This window comes from Tamandua tetradactyla, chromosome 5 (genome assembly GCF_023851605.1).
Source record: "Tamandua tetradactyla isolate mTamTet1 chromosome 5, mTamTet1.pri, whole genome shotgun sequence".
NCBI classification, from domain to species: domain Eukaryota; kingdom Metazoa; phylum Chordata; class Mammalia; order Pilosa; family Myrmecophagidae; genus Tamandua; species Tamandua tetradactyla.
The window spans coordinates 28,635,777-28,658,243 of record NC_135331.1 but is presented as its reverse complement, the minus strand read 5'-3'; the positions used below and the strand labels follow the sequence as shown (position 1 = coordinate 28,658,243).

At 62.6% G+C, this 22,467-nt stretch overlaps 2 protein-coding genes across 3 annotated transcripts; one reads left to right on the top strand and one right to left on the bottom strand.

Annotated features, from left to right (window-relative positions):
* Window positions 1-553: 553 nt before the first annotated feature.
* Window positions 554-5,228, top strand: LOC143683918 (protein DGCR6). The gene is made up of 5 exons (XM_077160414.1): window positions 554-708; window positions 793-953; window positions 3,690-3,790; window positions 4,366-4,506; window positions 4,907-5,228. The coding sequence occupies exons 1-5, from the start codon at window positions 599-601 to the stop codon at window positions 4,988-4,990; spliced, it is 597 nt and encodes a 198-aa protein (XP_077016529.1). The 5' UTR covers window positions 554-598; the 3' UTR covers window positions 4,991-5,228.
* Window positions 5,229-5,793: 565 nt separating this feature from the next.
* PRODH (proline dehydrogenase 1) lies at window positions 5,794-21,625 on the bottom strand. Of its 2 annotated transcripts, none has more exons than XM_077160413.1 (14): window positions 21,615-21,625; window positions 17,136-17,344; window positions 13,812-13,846; window positions 13,287-13,436; window positions 12,480-12,544; window positions 12,114-12,230; window positions 11,785-11,864; window positions 11,116-11,197; window positions 9,996-10,088; window positions 9,752-9,898; window positions 9,090-9,265; window positions 7,997-8,095; window positions 6,353-6,441; window positions 5,794-6,272 (listed from the first exon to the last, which is right to left on the bottom strand). In XM_077160413.1, the coding sequence occupies exons 2-14, from the start codon at window positions 17,291-17,293 to the stop codon at window positions 6,085-6,087; spliced, it is 1,479 nt and encodes a 492-aa protein (XP_077016528.1). In that variant the 5' UTR covers window positions 17,294-17,344; window positions 21,615-21,625; the 3' UTR covers window positions 5,794-6,084. The 2 variants fall into 2 exon arrangements, with proteins under 2 accessions (XP_077016528.1, XP_077016527.1); XM_077160412.1 differs by lacking the exon at window positions 21,615-21,625 and adding an exon at window positions 21,095-21,370.
* Window positions 21,626-22,467: the final 842 nt, after the last annotated feature.

Here is a 22,467-nt window from a genome sequence, read left to right as displayed (position 1 = left end):
TGCAGGGGAGCTGGGGGTGCTGGGGGTTTTGCAGGTCCCCTGGGGCCGCCCCAGCCTCTCGAGGCGACTTCATTGTCCCCAGTTTAAGACAAGAGGTGATCTGACTGGCTCAAAGGCACCCTGCCTGTAACTGGCGGAGCTAGGACTCGAACTGAGGCTCAGCGACACAAGCGCTTTCGGGGATGAGACCCCAGCACCGAGTCCCACCTCAAGAAGTGCAAGGGCAGGAGCAGGGCGGTACCCACACCGCGCAGGCGCGCTCGGAGCTGCAGACTGGCGCGGCGCGGGGGCGAGGCCTGGCCCCGCACCGACTCAGACACCCGCCAACATTTAAAGGTGGGGCGGGGACAATGCGGAGAGGGCGGGGCTAGCGTCGTTCGGGGTACTCGCAGGGGGCGGGCCGCGGGCTGGGCGTGCCATGGGCGGGGCTAGCCTCGTTGTGGAGGACGCCGGGAGCGAGGCGCGCGATGGGGCAGGCCGGAGTCGACGCCTGCGTCGCAGGGGCGGGACGCGTCGGGTGGGGCGACGGGCTCCGGCGCGCTGCGGATGACGTCAGAGGAGGCGACCGCGTCGCGGCGGGCGGCGGAGAGTTGGCGCCATGGAGCGCTACACTGGCGTTCTGGAGGAGGCTACGGACGGGGCCCGGCAGCAGGAGCGGCACTACCAGCTGCTGTCGGCGCTGCAGAGCCTGGTCAAGGAGCTGCCCAGGTGCGCGGGCGGGGCGGGACGGAGCGGGGCCGGGCGGGCTGAGGCCGAGGATCCTGGCCGGCCCTCACGGCGCCCGCCCTGCAGCTCCTTCCAGCAGCGCCTGTCCTACACCACGCTCAGCGACCTGGCCCTGGCACTGCTCGACGGCACCGTGTTCGAGATCGTGCAGGGGCTGCTGGAGATCCAACACCTCACCGAGAAGAGCCTGTACAACCAGCGCCTGCGACTGCAGAACGAGCACCGAGGTGCGGGAGCGGGGCGAGTGGGTCTCCCCTGGGCGTCGCTCGGGAGCGGTGCCCGAAGTCCACCGGGTCGGGGGCGCGGAGCCCGGTTAACGCTTCTGTGGCCTCACCAGGCTTGTTTTGCAGTTAGCTTGGCGGTGTCCTCCTAGCGTGTGACGTCTAGAGAACCCCGCCCCTCCCAAGTAGCATGGAGTTCGGTGTTAGGTTAGCCCACCGGGCAGGCCCCGGAGGTGGCCTTTCGTCGCTGTGCCCCACAGAGGATGAACATCTGTCGACAGCTGTCCGCCGCCCTTTGGAGCAGACCCCATGCTGGCTGCGCGTCGAATTCTCACATACTGCTCCCTGCGGTACCTTCTGGGACTCAAGGGGTTTCCCACCTGAGCCACACGCTCAGTCTTGGCCTCTCCTAGGCGTCCCCAGTTGACAGCCCCCGAACCCCTTCCTGTGTGAAATGTAGGGCAGCTCCCCTACCCCCATCAGGTTTCCCAACTTTGATGCTTTCTTTTACCCCAATTCTAACTATAGAAACATTTAGAAAAGAATGATATAACAAGTATCCATATGCTCTCCGCCTAGATTCAATAATTAAGTTTGTCATTTTTTTTATATACCCAAGCACAGGACATACATAGCACTTCACTATGCATCTACGGTATTCCCCTAGATCAGGGTTTTCCATCCAGATGCTGTTGACATTCATGACTGGCTAAAGTGTTTGTGGTGGGATGTTGTGCTGTGCATTGTAGCAGCACCCTAGTCTCTACTAGCTAGATGGTAGTGGCACCCCGCAGATTTGACAACCCAGAATGCGTCCAAATAACCCAAGGGGGCACCACTGCTCTAGAGCAAGAGTCCTTTCCTGTGCCACCACGGCTCCCAAGAACTTGACCACTCCAGATGCCTTCCACTGATTCCCTAACTTGTCTCAAATGGTCATTTTTAGAGAGGGGTCCACTATAGGCTCATGCATTGCAGTTGGTTGCTCTGGTCTCTTTTTCTAGAACAGTTCCCCAACCCTGATTGTGGCATTGCGGGTTTGAGAAGTCCAGGTCATTTCCCTTCCTGATCTGTTACATTCTTTCTTCATTGTCTCATTTCATCTGTTTCCCCACCCTCATCTGCATTACCGGTAAACTGGCAGGCAGGTCTAGAGGTCTGTCTAGAAGCGGGTAAACATTTGTGGCAGAAATTCCTCCTAGTGATGTAAGGTCCCCATCTGCCGAGGATCAGTATGTTTCTATCAGAAATGGGTGTTGGATTTTGCCAAGTCCTTTTTTCTGTAGCTGCTGAGATGATTGTGTAGGTTTTGTTAATATGGTGATATATGGATTGACTTCTGAATTCCTGGGGTAAACTGCACTCCTGGCATAGACTCTACTCAGTCAAGATGAAGCGTTATCTTTTTGTTGGATTTGACTTGCTTAAATCTGAGAGCGTTTGCCTCTATGTTCATTAGGGGTAGAGGTCTGTAGTTGTCTTTTCTTGTAGTGTCTCTGGTTTGGGCCTCAGGGTAACGCCAACCTCATAGACCAAGTTGAGAATATGTCTTCCTCCAGAAGAGGTTATATGGTGTTATTTCTTCCTGAAATATTTGGGTGGTTATCTTTCTGAAATTCTGGAGGTATAAGATGCATGCAGTTCGCCAACCAGAAGCTCTGGGCCAACCAGACCAAAGCTCTGGATACCAACTTTGGTCAGTGGGAGCACATGGGGACACCCTGTGTCCTGACGCATCCCCGTGATTCTTTGAGCACTTCAGTACTCTCTGCCACAGGACCGTGTCAGGGTCCAGTACTGTCTGCCACAGGACCGTGTCGGGGTTCATCTTTTCTTATTCTTACTCTGCCCCGGCCCAGGAATCGGTCACTTCTCCAGGGAACTCTGGTTCCTTTAGTGGGGAGTCCTGCAGACTCCGGGCAGTTTTCCTTGCTTCCCGGAAGGTCAGGCTGAGTTTCAGTGCTGCCAGCAGAGGGCCACGTGCCCGGGTTGACGTCTCTCCCCAGTGCCTGCTTTATGGAGCAAGTGCTGAATTCCGACTTTTCTTTCTTCACTCTCCCTCCTGCCCAGGGAGCACGACAGCTCTCTGCCCCCACCTCTTGGTCACTCACCCAGGGGGCTCTGCCATTCGATAAATGGAGCAAAAGACTGAACTTCCCCACACTCGGGTCTTTCCTTTCTTGCTGCCTCTATACTAAACACTGTACCCAGGTAATAAGGCAGCTTCTTTCCTTCCCTATTGCTTATGGTGATGTCCCGAGGGGACTCTTGCTTTCAAACACATTTGATGTGACAAAGGCCATTGCTGAAGTGCATACAGATGCCAACACACAGGACAGTGGAGGGCTGGACACAGCAGGTGGAAAAGCTATAACTCTGTCTCCTCCTAGGAATAGAGGGTTGGGGACCCCTCCAGGGGCCTCAGGGCTAGGGCTTCATGACCTTTGCACCATTTTATGATGATGGTTTCCTTCCATCAATGAGCCTATTCCCCTCTGCCCACTCCCATCTGCCTGGACAGGTTTGCTCAAGTCCGCGTTTGTGGCATAGTTTAGTGGGGGCCATGGGTAAGCACCTCAGTGCCTCATAGACTCCCCAGTACGGAGCCTTTTTTCTCACCCTCTCCAATTTGGGGTTCACTGCTTGGAGTCTCCGGGCTGTTCATTGAGGTTGCACCCCAGAGCTCCCACCCTATGCCAGGCTTCCCTTCCGCCTGCTGATGGCCCTGTCATCCCTCCCCAGTGCTCAGACAGGCGCTGCGGCAGAAGCACGAGGAAGCCCAGCAGGCCTGCCGGCCCCACAACCTGCCTGTACTCCAGGCCGCCCAGCAGCGTGAGCTAGAGGTATGGGCCCTGGCAGGGCACCTGGCTGACTCCTTCAGGCTCCCTGGGCTCTGCTGACTGGGCGGGGACAGGAGGGTGGGGCAAGGGCAAACTGGCCTGGGCTGGGGGACAGTGGAAGCCCAGCATGCACAGTCCAGTGGAGTGGGGCCATCTGTGAGACACTTCCACCTACTTCCGAGACACTGTTTCCTGTGGCCTGTGGTCTACAGGGCAGGTACTGTGTGGAGGGATTTGGGGCCTGTCCTTAATTCTTTTTCCATCTGGCTGTCGCCAGGCCCTAGGGCCCACAGCTCCCTGCCCCCAGGAGACTCTGGTCAGCTGGGAAGTTGGGGACCAGGGCAGGGTTGCAGATAGCCACAGGGACACAGGGTATGGGTGGCCCCCTTGGGGAGGAGGCACCAAGGAGATGCCTCAACATAAGCAGAGGGGACTGAGGTCCTGAGCCTGTCAGGGTGGGGGAAGGCCCCATACAGCAATGGCGGTACCTGGTGTGAGCCTCAGGGGGGCAGGAGAGTGGAGCTGTGCAAATGGGCAGCCAGGTGCCCAGGGGCTGCCTTCAGCACCTCATTCGTCAGGCGGTGGAGCAGCGGATCCGTGAGGAGCAGCGGACAATGGATGAGAAGATTGTCCTGGAGCTGGACCGGAAGGTGGCAGACCAGCAGAGCACACTGGAGAAGGCGGGTGTGGCGGGCTTCTACGTCACCTCCAACCCACAGGTCAGCATCCTGCCAGCCCCTGACACGGGCCCCCAAGGTCTGACCCCATATGAGCCCAGGGTAGGGGCTAAAAAGTGAGGCTTAGGGAACCATTTCCACACCAGCGCCCTGCCCCAGCGATGAGCTGTGGGCCCCACAAGTCCCTCCTTCCCCTGTCCAGCACAGCCCCCAAGGCCTTCCCCAGCTGGGTCATACCCGCAGGTGGGCTTCAAGCCAAGGGACTAAGGCCCTACCAAGAGTGATCCCCACATCCTGCCCTCATCAGGAATTGGCCCATGGACTCCTTCCCCATCACCCCAGGCCCTGGTTCCTGTCTCCCAACCCTTAGGGAGATGCCCTGTGTTAGGGCAGAAAGGGCTGGTGTCATTCTGGCCCTCACAGGGGTCCCTCTGTACCCCAGGAGCTGACGCTGCAGATGAACCTGTTAGAGCTCATCCGGAAGCTGCAGCAGAGGGGCTGCCAGGCAGGGAAGGCAGCCCTGTGAGCGGGCAGGCTGCTGGGCAGGCAGCAAAGGGCTGCGTCCGCCTTCCTAGTCACCTGTGCTCCCAACTTCCTGCGGCAGGGATGGCCCTCAGGAAAGGCTGGGTGGGCCCTGCAGCATCTGCTGTCCCAGTCCAAGAAGGTGCTACAAAGGGGAACAGCTCAGCCTGTCTGGTCTCTGCCCAGCACCAGGTCCCAGCGCTGGGTGGCCAGAGAAATAAAGTCCCCCCCATGGGGCCCCCACATGCAGCTCATGTGACAGTTCTCTGGGGCCCAGGCCTAGCCCGGCTCCTGTCCAGCTCCACAAACTCCGTGTCCCATGAAGGAGCCTGCTGGGAACCCCCACCCACCTGCTCACCCCACAGGGACTCCCTGCCTCTTGTCACCAAGACTGGCGGGGTCACCCAATTTCCCTGCCCTGGTCCCACTGTACTACCATTGCCAGTGTCCACGTGGGGCACAAGGCATCAGTTAACCTGCTCTTTGGGGCAGGATGTGGGGGGGCAGTGGAAGATACTGGGAGAACAGCTGGGACAAGGGCCTGAGGGAGGAGGGGCCGCAGGAACACAGCTGAAGCCTCCACACATGCCCTACAAGCCCAGGGTCCTGCTGTGATCCCAGGTTATGGAGCCCTGACGGGGTAGGGGGCAGCTGATGTGGTGCTGCTTACCAGCCGCCAGGGCCAGGTGAGGGCGGAGCGGCGACAGCCTGAAACAACACCACAGAGGGCCGAGCCACCCCCTCACTGTCCTAAGCTGACCCCAACATGAGGATACCGGTAAGGAAAGGGGGTCGAGGACTCTGAGCTGCAAGAACTGTTCTTTATTGACCAAGACCTAGGACGTAGGGTTGGCAGAGTCTGGGGGCCTGCCCGTGGGTGGTGCAGTCCGCCCTGGTGGCTCTGGCTGGCACCACCCTTGGCCCACTTGGACACCTGGCCACTCCCCCAGCAGGTCTCACTCCCCTGGTTGTAGAACAGTTAACTGTAAGGCTGCTGTGACTGGGCGGGTGGGTGGGGGAAGGAAGCCCCTGCTCTGCTAACAGTGGTGCAGCCCAGGGCCCAAGGCTGCGAGTGGTGATGGCACAGGGCGTCCGCGGCTAGGATGGGCGGTAGAGGAGGCTGCCCGTGCAGAGCCTCCGCTTAAGCTCCTGCCACAGCAGCTGCCGCTCCCGCTGGGCACCCTTCATGAGGCTGCTGTTCTCCCGGGCACGGCGAGACAGGTAGGGCAGCACCTCCATCACGGGCCCGTAGGGCACATACTTGTACACAGGAAAGCCTGCCTGGCCTACACAGGGCAGACATGGAAGCTGTGAGCCCCCAGCGCCTTGGCCCACCCACCCATCCCGCCAGGAAGGCCCAACTCACCCAGTGGGAAGCTGATCTGGTCACACATGCCCAATAGCTGTCCAAAGTACACCTGGCGCTCGGCAGGGTGCAGGCCCAGCTCCTCCATCCTGTGAGCAGATGAGGCAGGCGGTGGGGCACCTGGGCTGGTACTTGGGCTTCTGTCCTTGCTGCTGAGCCCTCCTGGCACCCCTAGGCTGCCACCCCCATGCTCCTGCCCCAGTCTCTGCTGGATACCCATGGCAGTGGTCCCCGCCCGGAGCCAGGGCTTGGAAATGGGGTCCACTCCATGCCTCCCACCATCTTGCCCAAGCTTCTCCACCTCTGGCCCCATTCCTTGTGTCCTGATCCAGCCATACCCACCCCCATGGCTATCCTGGACCCTGGCCCACTCTCTCGGCTCCCCCCATTCCTGCCCTCCCCTTTGCTGGCTTCTCCCACACCAGGCTGCACATTCCACAGTCAGCCCCAGACCCCCGTGGCTGCTGCCCCCTTCGATGTGGTGGTCCCGAGTAAGGTGCTATACAGCTGTCCAGGGCAGGGCTCCAGGACCTGGTCCAAAGGGACTGCAGACCTGTGACTCCACAGATCTGGAGCGTGTGCCTGCTGTGGTGATATCTGCAAACAGTGGCTTGAATAAAATGTGTGGATCGATTTCTTCTTTTTCTTAATGTGGATATTTTAAAAATATAAGGTGACAAATGCAGCTATTACTGGCCAGCGCTGCTCAGAGTTGGGAGGGATGCACCCCAGTTGGCCAGCATCCTTTCCTGTCTTCACCCCTGCCTCCTAGAAACGATCAAGAACTGACCCTTTATACTCCCTGGCCTAAGCACACTCAGTCCCTGCAGAGTGTACGAAGGGTTCTTGAGTCGTCCCACCCAAAGTGGACCCAGGTCGTGTCCCCATGCCCTGCTTCTTTCCTGTCGGCGTGTCTTCCTCCCTCTCTGGAATGTGAGCCCCACGACCCCTCCCTGGCATGGCCACGCCCCTGCCACGTGATTGCTGGGCACCAGGCACAGGTGTGCTCCCCAACTGGGGTCACCTGGCCGCAGACAAGACCTCACAGTGGCCAGGGCTCCGTCGTGGGGGTATGTCTAAGCTTCAGGAAGCTAATGCTGAAATCTGCACCCCCACCACGTTTTCAAGCCACGTGACACTGCAACTGCTCTTTTCTGGGCAAACAACATGCCTCAGGTCCCAAACCTCCAGTGGCCATGCAAGCACAGGCCACCCAAGGTCGGACAGCAGAGGGAAGGGGCAGGGCTCTGGCTCTGTCCCCCTACCCGTGCCAGTGGACAACGGGACCCGGGCCCCAGCAGCTGGAGTGGCCAGCAGCACACAGCCAAGAGGAGGAGAGGGCGGCCTGGGGCGCAGGAGGCTGCCGGGGACGCGGTGGTGCTGAACAGCACCTGCACTCGTTCCCAGCTGCAGCTTCAGGAGGAGCTGGCGCCTGGGGGGCTGGTCCTCGGCCCCAATGCCCTGGCCTACACCTCCCCATTCCCCAAAGGCCCCACACAGCATTGTGAGCCTGGGGTTCATGGCCCCCACTGTGCACATGGAGCCCCAGCTTTACTCCTGGGAGGGCTGGAGGGCACTGCCCAGAGCACTGGGCTTCCTGTTCATAACGGGCACCGCCAACCCCCTGGCCGTGGGGCGGCCTACCTGCTTAGCGTGAAGCGCACCGTGTCCTCGTTGTGTGAGGCCACCATCACCACAGCCCGGGGGTTGTGCTTCAGCTCTTCCAGGACATAGTTAAGGCACCTGGGGGGAGCACCATGTGAGCTCATGCTCCAGGACAAGCGTGGGCAGCTGGGTAGAGGGGAGGGGTGGCACAGCAGCAGCCAGACAAAACAGGCAGTGCCAGCCTTGGTGGCAGGAAACCCTCAGCCACTCCAGCCAGGTGACTGTGGGTAGAGGGGCACACCACCCAGTCCCAAAGGGTGCCTTCATGTGGGCAGAGGGGACAGTGGAGCTTCAAAGGCAGGGATCAGCCCTGCAAGGAATGCCAGGACCCAGTCTGGAACTGTGTGGGCAAAGGGCAGGAACAGGCCCTGGCACAACTGTCATGGACAGAGGTCATAGACTGCTGTGCCCTTGTCAGTAGCCAGTGAATCACCAAATGGCCAGACCAGAAACCACTGAGCAAGTGGCAGGAGGGGCAGATGAAAGGACAGGGCTGCCCCTGTGTGCCGATGCAGAAGGCTCTCGAAGGCACTAAATGGCACACGGGACAAGGGGTGGGCACACGGTGCAAACACAACAGCCAGGCGGGCATTGATGCCTGTGTGCCCCAGGGTTTGCAGTGAGAGGCCTGGTCCCCCTTGAGTCTGACCTCACACACAGTACTTCTGCAGGGCCCCCCACTCCGAGTCTACCTGTGCCACACAAAAACCCCAAGATGGAGTCAGACAGACCCATGGGCACAGGCCACCAGGGCCACCAAATTCCCACAGGATGGGCAGTGGTGACAGCTGCACCCCACTGAGTATGATGATTTAACCACTTAGAGAGCTAAAGCGGGGAAGGGACAGTCTCTGTGAGAGAAGGCAGTGGCTGAGCCCGCACCCCGGCCCCTAGAGCAGGTGACGACAGTGCCAGCAGGTGCCTGGGCCCTCTCACTGCCCGGTGGGCCTCTCCATATTATAGCCCCTCACGTTTGGAGACATAAAGCCAGGGCAGAGGCTTTACTCCACCTGCCAGGGCAGCCCGCACCCCTTCCCAAGCCCTCCCCGGCCCCTCACTCCTGCCATCCCACCTGTGGTACATGGCGCTGGTGGCCTCGTAGGTGGGGTTGATGGGGTCCTCGTAGCCCAGCTCGGCGGCACGGGCGCGCTCCTGGTCCATGTAGGCCCCCCGCACCAGCTTCGCCCCAAAACACCAGCCCTCGCGGCGAGCCAGCTCCATGTCCAAAGACACGCTGTCGTAGGCGTCCTGCGGCCCACAGCCAGTGTACTAGGACCCCATGCCAGCCCAGGTGGCCATACTGCAGCCACTGGGGCAGTGGGGGGAGCCCCAGGGCAGGGCAGCAGCTGGGGGGTGCCCCATACCCACTCCACTTGGCGTAGGCTCAGGATCTGAGATGAGTGTCGGTGCAGCCCCGGGCAGGGCTTGGGGTGGAGAGGGCAGCCCTGGGGTGGGGGGTCAGCTTGGGGGAGGGACAACCTATGGGTGGAGGCAGTCTAGGGAAGACATCCTTGGGTGGGGGCACAGCCTGGGGGGGGGAAGCCTTGGGAAGAGGGACAGCCTCGCGGTGTGGGGACAGCTTCAGTGGGGTGGAACAAGGCAGCCAGGCACCAACAGCCACTGCATGCTCCAGGCTCCCCTGAGAAGACCCGGGAGGGGGGACCGCACATCCACCCCTTGCTTAGGGCACCATGGGGGGTGGGGGGTGTCGGGGATGGGGGGAGGACCGCGTACCCTAAGGTAGCACTGGAAGGTGTTGAAGACGAGCGGCTGTTCCCCATTGAACCTGCGCTGCACACCCAGTGTCAGGCGGCTGATGGCGGGCTGGAAGTAGGTCTGCTCGGCGTCCACCATCAGCCGCACGCCCACCTCCTTGGCTCTCTGCAGGGGCACAGGTGGGGTATCACGGGCAAGGCAGGCACCCTCCCCAGCCGCCCCAAGGTCCCCTCCACCGAGCCCCAGGGCCCCAGCCCTCAACCTCAGCCAGGACGTCCAGCCGCTGCAACACCCTCGCCATCTGCCCCTCCTCCTCCTCGCTGAACCCGGACAGCAGAGGCTCCAGCCGGCCTGTCTGGGGGGGGTGGGCAGACGGTCAGGACCCGGTGGCCCCCACAAGATGCCCAGCCTGCCCCCACCCCGAGGCCGGCCATCCTGCCGTGGGCCTCGCCTGCTATGCATGATGTGCCACGTCATGGGGCCTTCCTGCCCTCACCCCAGGCCCCCTGCGTGGATACCAGGACAGCCCAGGCCGCTGAACAAGGTGACACGGCAGCCCAGGTCCTACCGTGGGGCAGGGGAGCTCCTGGAAAGCCTGCACCCAGTGTCTCCCCTCCCTGGTCTCACCCTGGGACCCACACCCTGGGGGCCCTCCTCCAGGGCACCTGGGTATATCCCCTCTGCCAACAGCACACACAACCCCAGCCCCGGCCCTCCACTCTCCTTACCCTGAGCAGGCCCTCGTTCTGCCACCAGCCCCTCCAGGCACCCTGTCCTGACGCACCCACCCTGCCGTGCCCTTCCCTGGGCCAGCTGGGAACCCCTTGCCTCGCCCTGCTGCACCCCCTGCCCTATGCAGCCAGACCTGGGTGAGCCCCCTCACCCCACCCGAAAGGGGCTACGGGGGGGCTCCCACATGGCGCTCAGGAAGGGAACACTGAGCTGCCCCATCGGGTCCGCCTAAGCAGCGAGAGGGCTCGGGAGGACAGACGGGCAGCTGGGGAGGACAGACGGGGGATGCTGGGCAGCACAAACAAGCCACAGGGGGCAGAAGTAACAGCCCTGAGCTGGAGCTCACAGGTGCCCACCCTGCAAGCCCCTCCACGTGCCCTCACCCCTCGACACTGCCTACCATACCTGTCCCTAAGGCTCCCCAGGAAAGGGATCCCACAAGCAGAGAATGGCCAGCGCCTCAGGGTTGGGGACAGCTGGGGCAGGCTACATGCTCTGAACAGTCAGTCCCCAGGTATGCTGGGGACAGCGATCTCAGCCATGCTACACCTGTGCCAGCTGGCTCGGGCCACAGAGGACAGCAGGGGGTTCCACCCCGCACCTCTTTCAGCACGGTGCCATGGGGGCCTCAGGGGAGCAGGGGGACTCACCTCCACGTTGGGGACCAGCAGGGGCCTGGACAGCCTGCTCCTGCTGTCGATAAGGCCGTCCCATTCCAGTAGGTCCACAGAGCTGAGTGACAGAGGCCATTGCGGCGGGCACAGGCATGGGGAGGGTCCGGCCTGGCCTCGCCACCCGGGACCCCCAACCCAGCGGCCACAAAACCCGCCTCGGTATTCAGTTTCAAAAGGCAAATAAAACGGGCCCTTTTAAAAAATGAAAACCAAATGCAGCCCTTCCCGTACCAGGGTGGGGTGAGGTTGGGGGTGGGGGGACAGTTCTAAAAGTGCAAGGCGGGGTGGGTGGGGGCACACAGTTTCCACAGCTGCATTGGGCCCCCAGCCCCTGGCCACCTTCCTGCACTGACCTGGGCACAGGGCGAGCACCTGCCCATTCAGGAATGTGCAAGCCCAGCTGCAGAGGCCCATGGCTGGGCACACGCTTTGCCCGCCCCACACCACCCATGCCAACCCGGGCTCGGTGCACCCAGCCCCCTTGCATCTTGGGGAGCTGTTCTCTCCAGCACTGTCACCCCAAGGCCCACACTCTCCAGGACAGCCACCAAAACGGGGAAAGGCCCCGGGGCTCAGGTGCAACCTGGCTGGACCTGCCCAGCTGGGGATACCCTGCTCCCCAGCAGGGGGCTGCTATGCCCTTACCCAGACTCTCCCAGGGTCTCCGCCGGAAACCAGTCCTGGATGTCCACCCTGGTGGCAGTGCCTAGCTTTGCCAGGCTTTCCTGGAGCAGAGACGAAGCAGCAGGGGGGTCAGTGCGCTTCCTGTCCCCCACCACCACCACCACCTCCCCGGGCTCTTTCTGGTTTTACTGCATTTCAGCAGGAGGCAGATTTGACCCCAGCTGTGTGTCCGTTCTGACTGGTGCAGACCACCCCCACCGCCGGTTCCCACCTGCAGCCCACAGCACCCTGGCCCTGCCTACCCCAGGGGATGCCCACAGCCCTGACCACTGCCCACAGCCCCTCCCCACCTGCAGCGTGGCCATCTCCAGCTTGGTGTTCAGGGCAGGGAGCCCAGCCTTCCCTTGCTCTGCAGCCATTTGGCGGAAGAACCTTCTCCACTTGATCAGCACATCCGAGAACTGCAGCTGCACACAGGGACCTGAGCCCCAGGACACCGCTGCCCCCATCCCCACCTCCCCACATCCCCACCCCCAGGGCAGGAGCCCCTGGCCTGGGCACGCCCAGCTCCCTGCCTCCCAGCCCCTCACCCCACCCAGGCAGCCTGGGGCTGCGATGCCAGGGGTGCTGGGATGTGGGCTTCCCCTCAATGTCCGCAGCAGCCCCAAGTTCGTGCCCCAGCACCAGGCTCTGCGGGAGGAAGGTCCAGGACTTACCAGAAACTGGGGTGTGCCCAGCGCGGTGAGCTTAATGGCTGAGAATCCGTCATCACTGGCTCCAGCTGTCAGAAGACAACAGGAGGGCCAGAAGCTCCAGGAGCCGGGCAGGGAGGCAGTGCCAGGGTGGGGGGCACGGTGCCAGACAGGGGATGTGTGGGGAAGCTGGCAACCAGCCCAACCCTGCAGGGTCCCTTACCGCCCCCTCACTGGCCTGCGAAGTACCCTTGCCCGCAGCTGCTCCAGAGACAAACCACCCAGGTGGACATGTGTTTCCGGGAAAGTGGGGGGCTACTGTGTGCCTGCTCCTTCTTAGAGGGGAATAAGTCTGGGGGGGGAGGGGGAAGGGTGAGGGAAATGGGGGGCATTGTGGAGTCGCTCCTGGGGGTCCAGGGGAATTGGGGCGCAGGTGGGGGAGGGTCATGCTGGGCAGCCACGACCGTGAGGCCCTCCTCCAGTGGGAAAATGTATCCTCTGCTTTCTGAGCCCTTATGGAAGGGGGGCAGGATGCTCCAAGGGGGGCAGGATGCTCCAAGGGGGGCAGGATGCTCCAAGGGGGCCCCACGCCCCCCCCACCCCCACCACGGATACAGGCCAAACTCTCCTCCAGGGGCCCTGGCTGCAGCCCCCTCCGGGGCACTGCAGCGCCCTGGCCTCACCACAAGGGGAGGAGCAGGAGTGTGGGGGGGGAGGGGCACCCCCAGGCCATCCCCTGGGCTGCCCCTACCACCACCGGCTGGGCATTGTAGAGATAAATGGTCCCACCCACCCTCCCTCACTTCCCCCCCATGCCTGAGGCCTCCCCACCTGCTGCCTCGATGCAGCGCAGGAAGGTCTCCAGGTGGCTGTCACACTTGGCCTCGCTAGCAGACAAGGAGGTGCCGGCACCGATGTCATCCCCCCTACGGTCCCGGAAGGTGTGGGGGGCCTGGCGCTGCTTCTCCCCAGTGTGCCTCCCTGCAGAGGGGGCCACAGGCCTGACGCAGACACTCCCTTCCCAGGTGCGGACATCTGTCTCCCAGTGCCCCGCACCCACTGCAGGCCCCTGTGCATGCGGCCGGGCCTCAGTGTCCAACCCCGGCGCCTGCTGCACAGGAGCAGCTCTGTCCATTGCCCGCCAAGGCCCCACACCAACCAAGGGGTCCCAGCCTCCAAGGGAGGGCCTGTCCATGACCAGGGGGCTGCAGGGCTGTGACAGGACACACGGACAGACAAGAGAGCTACAGAAGCCATCCCTCTGCCCCCAGGTGCACTCGTTCCAGGAGGTCCCTATGCCACTAGGGGGGGGAGGGGTGGCGCACAGGGTGGAAAGCAATAGCAGCCCCTACTCACAGCTGCCATTTCTCTCCACGGCCCATGTACCAGACCTGCAAAAGGGGTAGACGGCCACAGTCAGCCGCAGGGGCCACAAGGACAGGTCACCGTTTAGGGACCACTGCCACCACGCCCGGCAGCCCCCTCCCGCAGATGGAAGGAGGTGCCCCATGCCTGCCCATCCCAGGCCAGGCCGAAGGGGCGTAGGGTATGCGCGCTCCCCTTCCTTTCCGCATCCATTTCTATCCCTGGTCCCCAGCAGCCTGCCTCGGGTGGGGGTGGGAGGGGTCCATCCAGAGCGGGAGGGTCCCAGCTGGGGAAACAGGGGTCAGGCCACCCCGAGGGGAAAGAAGGGGCCTCCTCCTCACCCCACCCCCACTTAACAATCACTCGGCCCCAAAATACTGCCGCAGCAGGGCTGGGACATGGAGGTGAGGGGCACTGGCAACCTGAGAGCTGAAGGGTGAGAGGCACTCCCAGCCCCTCCCATGCCTGCACTGGTCAGCTCCTACAGCTGTGATGGGGGGAGCATGAACTAGGAAGGAGTACCACAAGCCCAGGAACCCTGGAGAGGCAGCAGGAAGACCCCTTCTGCCCTTCGGCTGCCCCCAAGCCCGAGCCTCGTGAGAAGAGCTGGAAGGGAGACCCCTCTGCAGGCAGCCCTCCCGCCGACCCCCTGGGTGCCACTGGGGCAGGAGGTGCAAGGAAACAGGCCACCACCCACCCGAGGCCCCCAGCCCCCTCCCAAAGCTCAGTGCTCCCTCCACACCCTGGAGCCAAGCTGCCACTGCCCCCTTGCCACCCCACGGACATGCTGCTGCCAGGCCAGGACCCCACTGCAGCTGGCCCACCGCCTCCAGCATCCTGTCTCAGGAGCGCCCCTCCCCCTCCTCCCCAGGACCCGGCGTGTCCCCACCGCAAGCCTCAGCTGCTGTCCTAAAGGGCGGGGCGGGGCACGCTCCCCCTCTCACCCCTGCACCCCTCTCATCCCGCAGCTCCCAGCCCCCACCCCGCGTCCCCAGGCCAGAGCGCGGTGCAGTCACCCCGGGAGGACCCGCCGAGGGCCACCGCAGGCTCAGGGCACATCAGGCATTCACCAGGGGGAGACCGCGGAGAAGGCTCACAGGGCCCAGAAACGGGGGGCCCCCCTCCAAGGCGCGGGAACCCCGCCTCCCCACGCACCAATAGCCGGGTGGCAGGGGCTGGGCCCCAGCGGCCAATCCCGGGCCCGGGCGCAGCGCCGCGCGCGTACATTCCGTTCCCAGGGCCGCGGGGCGCCACACCGCCCCCCACCCCCACCCCCACCCCCACTTCCCCTGGGCCGCAGGGAAAGGCAGAGCAAACAAACAGCGCCTCCGGCGGGCGGCTCCCGCGGGCCGTTACACAACAGGGTCAGAGCGGAGGCCCGGCCCCGCCCCAGGCCGGCGGCCCCCTCCTGTGTTCCCGCCACCGGTGCGGGCTGGTAGGGGGGGGTTGGGGGGTTGGGGGGGTTGGGGTTCACCCCGGGGACCCGCTCCCGCGTGCCGTGCATAGGGTGCAGGCACAAGGCCGGGCCGTCGCTGCACTTGTCCAAGGAGCGCCGGGCAGCCCCACGGTGCCAAGAGGCCTGAGCGCACAAGCCCGCACCCCTCACCTGTCCCAGGTCTCCGGGCCGAAAAGAAAGGGGTCCAGGAGTGAGCCCCGTGCAGAAAAAGGCTGCCAGAGGAGCGCCCCGCAGACAGCCCCGGAAAACGCTAGAGAGGGACTTTCCCCCCAGAGCTCCAGGCGCTTCCTGAGCACCACGCCCTTCTCTGCTGCAAAGCAGGGCTGGTCCTGCCAGCACCTGCCCGGAGCTGGGGGAAGCAGACAGTCGCTCCGCCCACAGCATCGCCATCCCTACACGCGGCCGGAGGGGGCGGGGGCTGCAGCGAGTCCCCCAACCCAGCCTGCCGGCATGGCACATCCCAACACCGGGAGGGGGGTGGGAGTCAGCACAGAGGGAGCGCAGAGGCCAGGGGTAGCGGGCTCCAGGCAAGAGGGGGAGTGGGCACAGGCTGCACCCGGCCTGCAGGACCCCACCAGCAGCCAGGATGGGAAGAGATGGCTGAGCAGGGCTGGAAGCCACGGCTGTCGCTTAAACCGGAGCTCAGGTGGTCCAGATTTCAACCTTGGTCCCCACACCCTCCAGGCTTTGCCCCACGTGGCTGCCTGCCCCCAACACACTACTCCCCGCAGACAGGGCAGTCTGAAGTCCCCGTTTTTCACCGTGTCACAGGGCATTATTCTCATGGGGATTTTTTCCCAACATTTAAAAAACCATATGAATGTAAAGTGTCAGTGGCAGAAAGAGTTCAAATAGAGTTGAGAGGCTACTCTGGAGGTTACTCTTATGCAAGCTTCAGGTAGACCTTGCTACCTGTCATAACCTGCCAACCCCCAATCAGGACCATTCCAGCCAATCCTAAACAACACCTGGGGCAAGATATAAGATTCCACAAGGGTTCCATGCACTAGAATGACTTCCCAGAAACCTATAGCCTCCAGATGGGTCCCTGTCCAGATTAGTCCTGAAACCTAGCCCAGCCTCTCCAGAACATCAGCTAGTTCCCTCTCCCTACCCCAGATTAGTGACAGACCCTTCCACCATGAAAAAGTTAGAATACACATAGCCCAAACACCCCTAAAGAGAGGGATAGAAAGCTCAAAGGGGATGGTGGAGTTATACAGAGAAGATAAAATTTAACAAATGAATAAGAATGCTGAATCATTAAACTGATGCCTCTTTTAATCTCCAGTAACCCAGAGCAGCTAGAAGTAAATACGTAAAATTGTGGAATTGTAACCCAGGCCAAACTCCAGAATGTGGTCTACAACTAACTGTGGTGCTGTGCTTTGAAATTCATTGTTTTTTTTTGTATATATGTTATTTTTTGCAAAAAAAAAAAGTCGATTGTGATGATAAAAATATTTCAGCCCTCTAGCCTCCTATATTCTGGAGCAGCTAGAAGGAAAAATCTGAGAGGATGGCATGGTAGCCCATGACAAACTCTGGGATCTGTCCTGCAACTACTTGTTGAAGAGCGTTCTGAAAACCATTGCTTTTTTCTCTTTGCTTTGCATATATGTTATCTTAGACAATAAAATAAATTAAAAAAAAAAAACACGAATGCCCTTCTCAGTTTGTGGACCGCCCAAGCCCAGAAGCTGGAGGTTTCCCAAGTCCTGTTGGCCCCAAGCTCGGTCACTTGGCCCCAAGGCAGGCGCTGCAAGGACCCGTGCATCTAGGACAGGCTCCCAACAGTCTTGGGCCCTCCGGAAGCGGGCAGGAGGGGTTGGTGGCGGGGAGGGGAGGGTGGTCCTTACTCGGTCTGCTGGCAGGCCACCTCCTCGGGGTGCAAGTCCTGTTCCACGCCGTAGTCCAGGATGGAGCCCACACCGAGGGTCCTATTGCGCCGGACCAGCGGCCGGATGGACTCATGGTCCTGGCCAGCCACGAACTGCCCGTAGAAGGTCAGTTTCATCAGCCTGTCAAACAGCCTCTGCCCCAGGAGTCTCCGGGCACCATGGAGCAGCTAAAAGGCAGAGGGGATCAGCTGTGCTGGGCTGCCTGGACCCCTGCCCCGCCCTCACCCCAACACCCACCCCCTCTCCCAGGTGAGCATCCCCCACCACCACCAAGAACTCGCCAGGAGGGGGCTTGCCCACCTCGACCCCCACCCGCTTATGGGAGAAAGCAATAGGCACCCCCCCCAACACTTTCTGCACCCAAACCTTGGCAGGGGAAGAGGACTGAGGGTGGCTCTCAGGGGCGGGTGTGGACACGCACCCCAGACCCCAGCTCCCCAAGCTCAGGCCAAGCCAAGCCTGGCCTGGCTGCACCACGTGGACCCCACACCGGCCAGGAAAACGGCCCCACGAGGGCCTGTGGGGTCGAGGCCTGGCCCGGGACCAACCCCACCCTCCCACCCCCCCACCCCCGCAAGGTAACCCAGCCACCGGCCAAATCCCACCCACCACCTGCGCTTGCGAACAATTCCCCTGAACACAGCCACGCTTCCGGGTCCGTGCAGCGGCCGTGGTCAGCCTACCCTGCAGCCCCCAAAGCAGACAGCTGCCTGCTTCCAGGTCCCGCGTGTGTCCCAAAAGTCCACTCAGAGCAGAGAGGCAGGGGGTTATTCCTGTGTTCCCCCCTACCCCCACCCCCACCCCCCCACCACACAACGTGATACGCGAGTCCTTAGCCCTGGTCCCAGGAAGGGGAACCTTATTTGGAAACTGAGTCTCTGAAGACGAATCAAGATGAGGCCAAACTGGCACTGGGTGGGCTGACCCTCTGCAACCATGTTCTTAGAGGAGAAAAGGAGGGAACGCAGAGGGGCAGAAAAGGGGAAGGCCCGGCTAGGGGGCCGAGATGGGAGTGAAGTGCCCACATGCCAAGGTACCCCAGGACAGCCATCCAAGGTGCCAGCAGATCCTTCTCACTGTTTGCAAGCTACCCAGGTGGCCCCTGGGGACTCACTCACACGCTGAGAGCTCAGGGGGGGACCAGAGTTTCACCCCATCGCCCGCCCTACAGGCCCGGGACCCGCTGGGGCTGGGTGGAGGCAGGGAGCCCAAGAGCCGCTGCTGGCAGCACTCTCCTGTGCCAATTCCTAATCCTCTCGACAAGAGAACAAGCTCAAACAATCAAACAATCAAAGACGGCGCTGGCGTGCCCAGACCCTTGCCCGAGGCCTGGCTGCCTGCACTGAACATAAGGGTATGTGGCAGGGAGGAGGGCAAGGAGTGAGGGCAACCTCTGTCTGCATTATTGGAGGGCTGCTTGGGGCCGGTTTCGGGGTGCAGGTGCTTTGGCATCCCCTGGAGCGTCCCAAAGATTTTTCCCCAAAATGGGGCTCTGTTCCCTGATGGGTTTGAGGAAGTCCAGGCTGTTTCCGGTGGAATGACATCAGGGTTGGGGGGGGACAGTAGACACAGGGGTTCCAGGCGGTGGGAGGGGGCTTCAGGGTGGAACACCAGGCCCCAGGCACTTGGCTTCCCCCCACGTGCCTTTCTCCCAAGCCAGGGGCCACAGGTTGTCCGAGAACGTCTCCTTTGCTCCCTCCTGCCTGGCTGACCCCCCTGTCACTTCCATGTCACCTTGGCCAGTCCCCGCCCTCCTCAGCAAACACCAGTCATTCCCACCTCTGTAGGCAGCTCCTTCCCCGCTTCCTTGGGTTTCCCCTCCAGGGCTGCCCAGGCTCAGGGGCTCCCAGAGCCCCTGCCGGCACACAGGAGCTGCGAGGCCACGTGGGTGGGTGATTCGGAAACACGCAGCAGGGAAGCTGCTGGTTTACAGGCGCAGGTCCCTGCAGGCACCTGTGTCAGAGCCGCCTGGGTCACCCATCACTCGCCCATTCGCCCTGACAGAGGGGAGGCAGCCGTGTTGCCACTTCCAAGCCAAGCCCAGACCAAAATGGGCACCCCGAAACCTGCCCGTGCCCGGGGTGGCTGACCCGAGGCTGGGCCAGCTCTGCAACACCGTTAAGCTTTGCCCTCCTCTGAGCTTCTGGGTCCAGAAAGTGGCACCAGTGGCAACACGTCCAGGGCCAGAGATGCACACGGAGGAAATGGGGGTGGACCGAGCTCCCCTCCCCTGCCCCACCCCACCCCACCCCAAAAGGGCCCCAGCGGCCCCTGCCATCCTTCCTTCTCCCTCCCGCCTCACCACCGGCTCTCTCGTTCAAGCACAGCACCTTCGTCATGGAGAAACCTGATTTTTTCAAAACCCTTGCCAAAAAGTCATGCTTTCAGGCAAGTGTGGGCCCCAAAGGAGACCCAACGCAGAGCAAACGCCCTACCCAGGCCCTCCCTGGGCTTCCAGGATGGGTGGGAGCTCTGGCCTGGGGCTGGGACCTGGCCACATGCCCTGGGTCCTGGGGGAGGGGGGAGAGAAAGGGCCTAGGGAAGCTGCTCCTAAGGCCAGACAGCCCCCACCCCCACCCGCACCCACGTACTCCTAACTGGCAGGGGCTTGGGGCATATCCCTCCAGTCCTCACCCTATTAGCACTAGGGCTCACCCCACCCCTGCCCCTGCCCCCCCCCCCACCGACCAGGCACAAATACCTCCCTACCCAGCTCCCCCACCCCCGTTTCCCAGGCCCCCAACTAGGTCTGAATTCGGGAAAGAACACTTAGTGCTGTGCCCAGAGAACTTTGGCTTTGTTCCTTCTTTTTACATAAAAGTGCCCCCCCCCCCCCACTCCACGGACCTTCCCCCTCCGTGCCACTGGTCCCTGGCCTTCTCCTGCCTTACGCAGCCACCCCCAACCCCCATGGCTGGTCCCTGTCATGCCTCCTCCCCAGTGCTACCGCCTCCTTCTGACCAGTGTGTCCTTTCCAGCTGCCCTCTAGCTGTCCGACCTACTAACCCCCTCCGGCCACCACACCCCCGTTCCTTTATCTCACTTCCTGCAGGTCACGCCTTCTTCCTCTGCCATGCTCCCAGACTCCTGCCACCATCAGTCCGAGGCTCGCCATCTGAACAGGAGACCCCACCACCACTACCAATTCCACCGCAGGCATCCCAGGGCCCGGAGAGAGGCTTAGCACTGCCCTCTCCGCGGCTCTCGGATCCTGCCCCTACTCCCAGCCGCCCCAGCCTCACCTTCACCTAGGTTACACGTGTGACTGCTGCTCCCTGCAGAGCCTGTCCTCCTCTGCCCGCGATTGTGCCTTCTGCAGCTCGCCAGGGCTTTGGGGAGGTGCTGGGGGCAGGCGGGGGGCTGGGGGCAGACTCGGGGCCCTCGCGGCAGACCTCCCCACCCGAGACATCAACGCACCTGCCTCACCTGAGCCCAAGATCGCCTTAAAACAGCTGCCACCTCTGCAGCCCTCCCCACCCAGCTACCGGTGGCCACCACCGAGTTCCTCTTTTCACTTCCCCCGAACCGTCCCGCTTCGTAGAGTCGCCGCTTAAAAGTTTTGAAGCTGGAGGTTTCGGGGCCTCCCACGTTTCACCAGATCTGTCCAGGGCGGTCCCCAGGTCCCAGGCTACCAGCCCTCCGACACCACCGGCCGTGGGACAACACGGAGGTGACTCTGTTTCGTACCCTAGGGTGACTACTGTGCATTCCCGTAAGCGCTCCAATTCCAAGAAGTCGCTCTTAACGTGGCCGCTGGACAGACTTCAAGCGCAGGAAAAGCCGCAGGGTGAGCAAGCCCACGCAGGACCCGCCTGCCTCCCGGACTTCCACACTCCACGCTTTGGAGCTCGGTCACGCCCCCGAGCCCCTACCCCACCCCGCGCGCCCCCCCGCACCTGCCCGCACAATCCCCGCACCTGCTCGTGGCGCGCCAGCAGCGCGGGCCAGGCGCACAGGCGCAGCACCAGCAGGCTGCGCGCCAGCTCCCAGTTCCGCCGGCTACGGTACGCCTCCTGCGCATTGCCGAAGTCCACGGCCGGCACCGGGGGCCGCGCCGCCTCGGCCGCCCCGCGCCCCGGCACAGCCCGCGGCCCGGCGGTGGGCTTCGCCCCAGCAGCTGGCGCCGAGGACAGCGGGGCGAGGCGGGGCGCGCCAGCGCGCAGCGCGGAACGGAGAGCGCGCCGCTGGGCCATGGCGGGCGGCCGCGCGCGGCGCGCGACCTAAGTAGGCTCGGCAGGACCCGCCCCCTCGGGACCCGCCCCCACCTCGGGAGGCCCCGCCCCGCGCTCCCGAGTGGCTGATGCACCGCATGCCCGAGCCCCGCCTTTCCACTCCCCACCTACCCCCCCGGAGACCCCATCCTCGTGGTGCGCGGTTCCCTCCGGGCCGCGAGCTGGCCAGGGGGGCCCGGAGCGCGCCCGTCTGCGTCCCCCACACCTGATGTTCCTCGGGAGTGCCGGGGTTCACAGCCTGGGACCCGCAGTTGCCGAGGCCGGCCCGGGAGAGCGCTCCTGCACCTCCCCCTCTTGGTTAAAGGGACCTGCGGGCAGGAGTCCTTGGGGTGGGGGGGTGGGGGGAATGCCTGGCTCCCGCTCCCTCCGATATGAAGACCCAGCCTCCAGGGTCCCTGGCCTCTCCCCACGCTGTACACACACACACACACCGGTCCCTCCCTCCTCTCCGTGGCCCCAGCTTCCTGCCCCCACCCCCACCTCCGGCCTCCCACAAGCACCGTGCTCCCAGAGGGAGGCTCTAGAGACGGAGACGAAATGACAGGGTGCCAGGGGCGGGAATGGGCGCCGGGACCCGGAGTTCCCGCGTAATGGGCCCTGCATTTCTGTTTGGGGTGGTGGAAAAGTTTTGGGCACGGATACTGGTGATGGTGGCGCCACACCGCGAGCGTAAGGAACGCCCATGAATCGTACCCTTGAAAGTGGTCAAAATGGGAAATGTTACGGCGTATAGATGCTTCCACCATTAAAAATTTAAACAGAAAAAAGAAAAGGCTCAGAGTCGCAGGCTTGGCTTCCGGGAAGCGTTTGAGGGCAGCCAAGCGATGGCAAACCACTCGCAGGGGACAGACGAGGGACGGTAGCAGACGGACTCACGGACCCACAGAGGCTGTCCCTTCACCACCCTCCAGGCTGAACATGAAAATAGATAAACCCTATAGAGTTTCTCAGGCTCCACAATGGCCAAGATTCTGGTCTCTGCTGGGACCTCCAGAGGCAGCAGCTGGCCAACCACTTGTGCTCACTCGAAAATGGCCAGGGCTCACTGGGAGGGCGGT

Excerpts from the sequence above, each read along its gene's own strand:
- LOC143683918 (XM_077160414.1), top strand. The coding sequence starts at position 599 with ATGGAGCGCTACACTGGCGTTCTGGAGGAGGCTACGGACGGGGCCCGG. Across the intron at positions 709-792 it reads CTGGTCAAGGAGCTGCCCAG|CTCCTTCCAGCAGCGCCTGT; the intron begins GTGCGCGGGCGG and ends CCCGCCCTGCAG. Across the intron at positions 954-3,689 it reads ACTGCAGAACGAGCACCGAG|TGCTCAGACAGGCGCTGCGG; the intron begins GTGCGGGAGCGG and ends ATCCCTCCCCAG.
- PRODH (XM_077160412.1), bottom strand. The coding sequence starts at position 21,370 with ATGGCCCAGCGGCGCGCTCTCCGTTCCGCGCTGCGCGCTGGCGCGCCC. Across the intron at positions 12,231-12,479 it reads TGGGCACACCCCAGTTTCTG|CTGCAGTTCTCGGATGTGCT; the intron begins GTAAGTCCTGGA and ends CCCTGTGTGCAG. Across the intron at positions 6,273-6,352 it reads CCAGATCAGCTTCCCACTGG|GCCAGGCAGGCTTTCCTGTG; the intron begins GTGAGTTGGGCC and ends TGCCCTGTGTAG.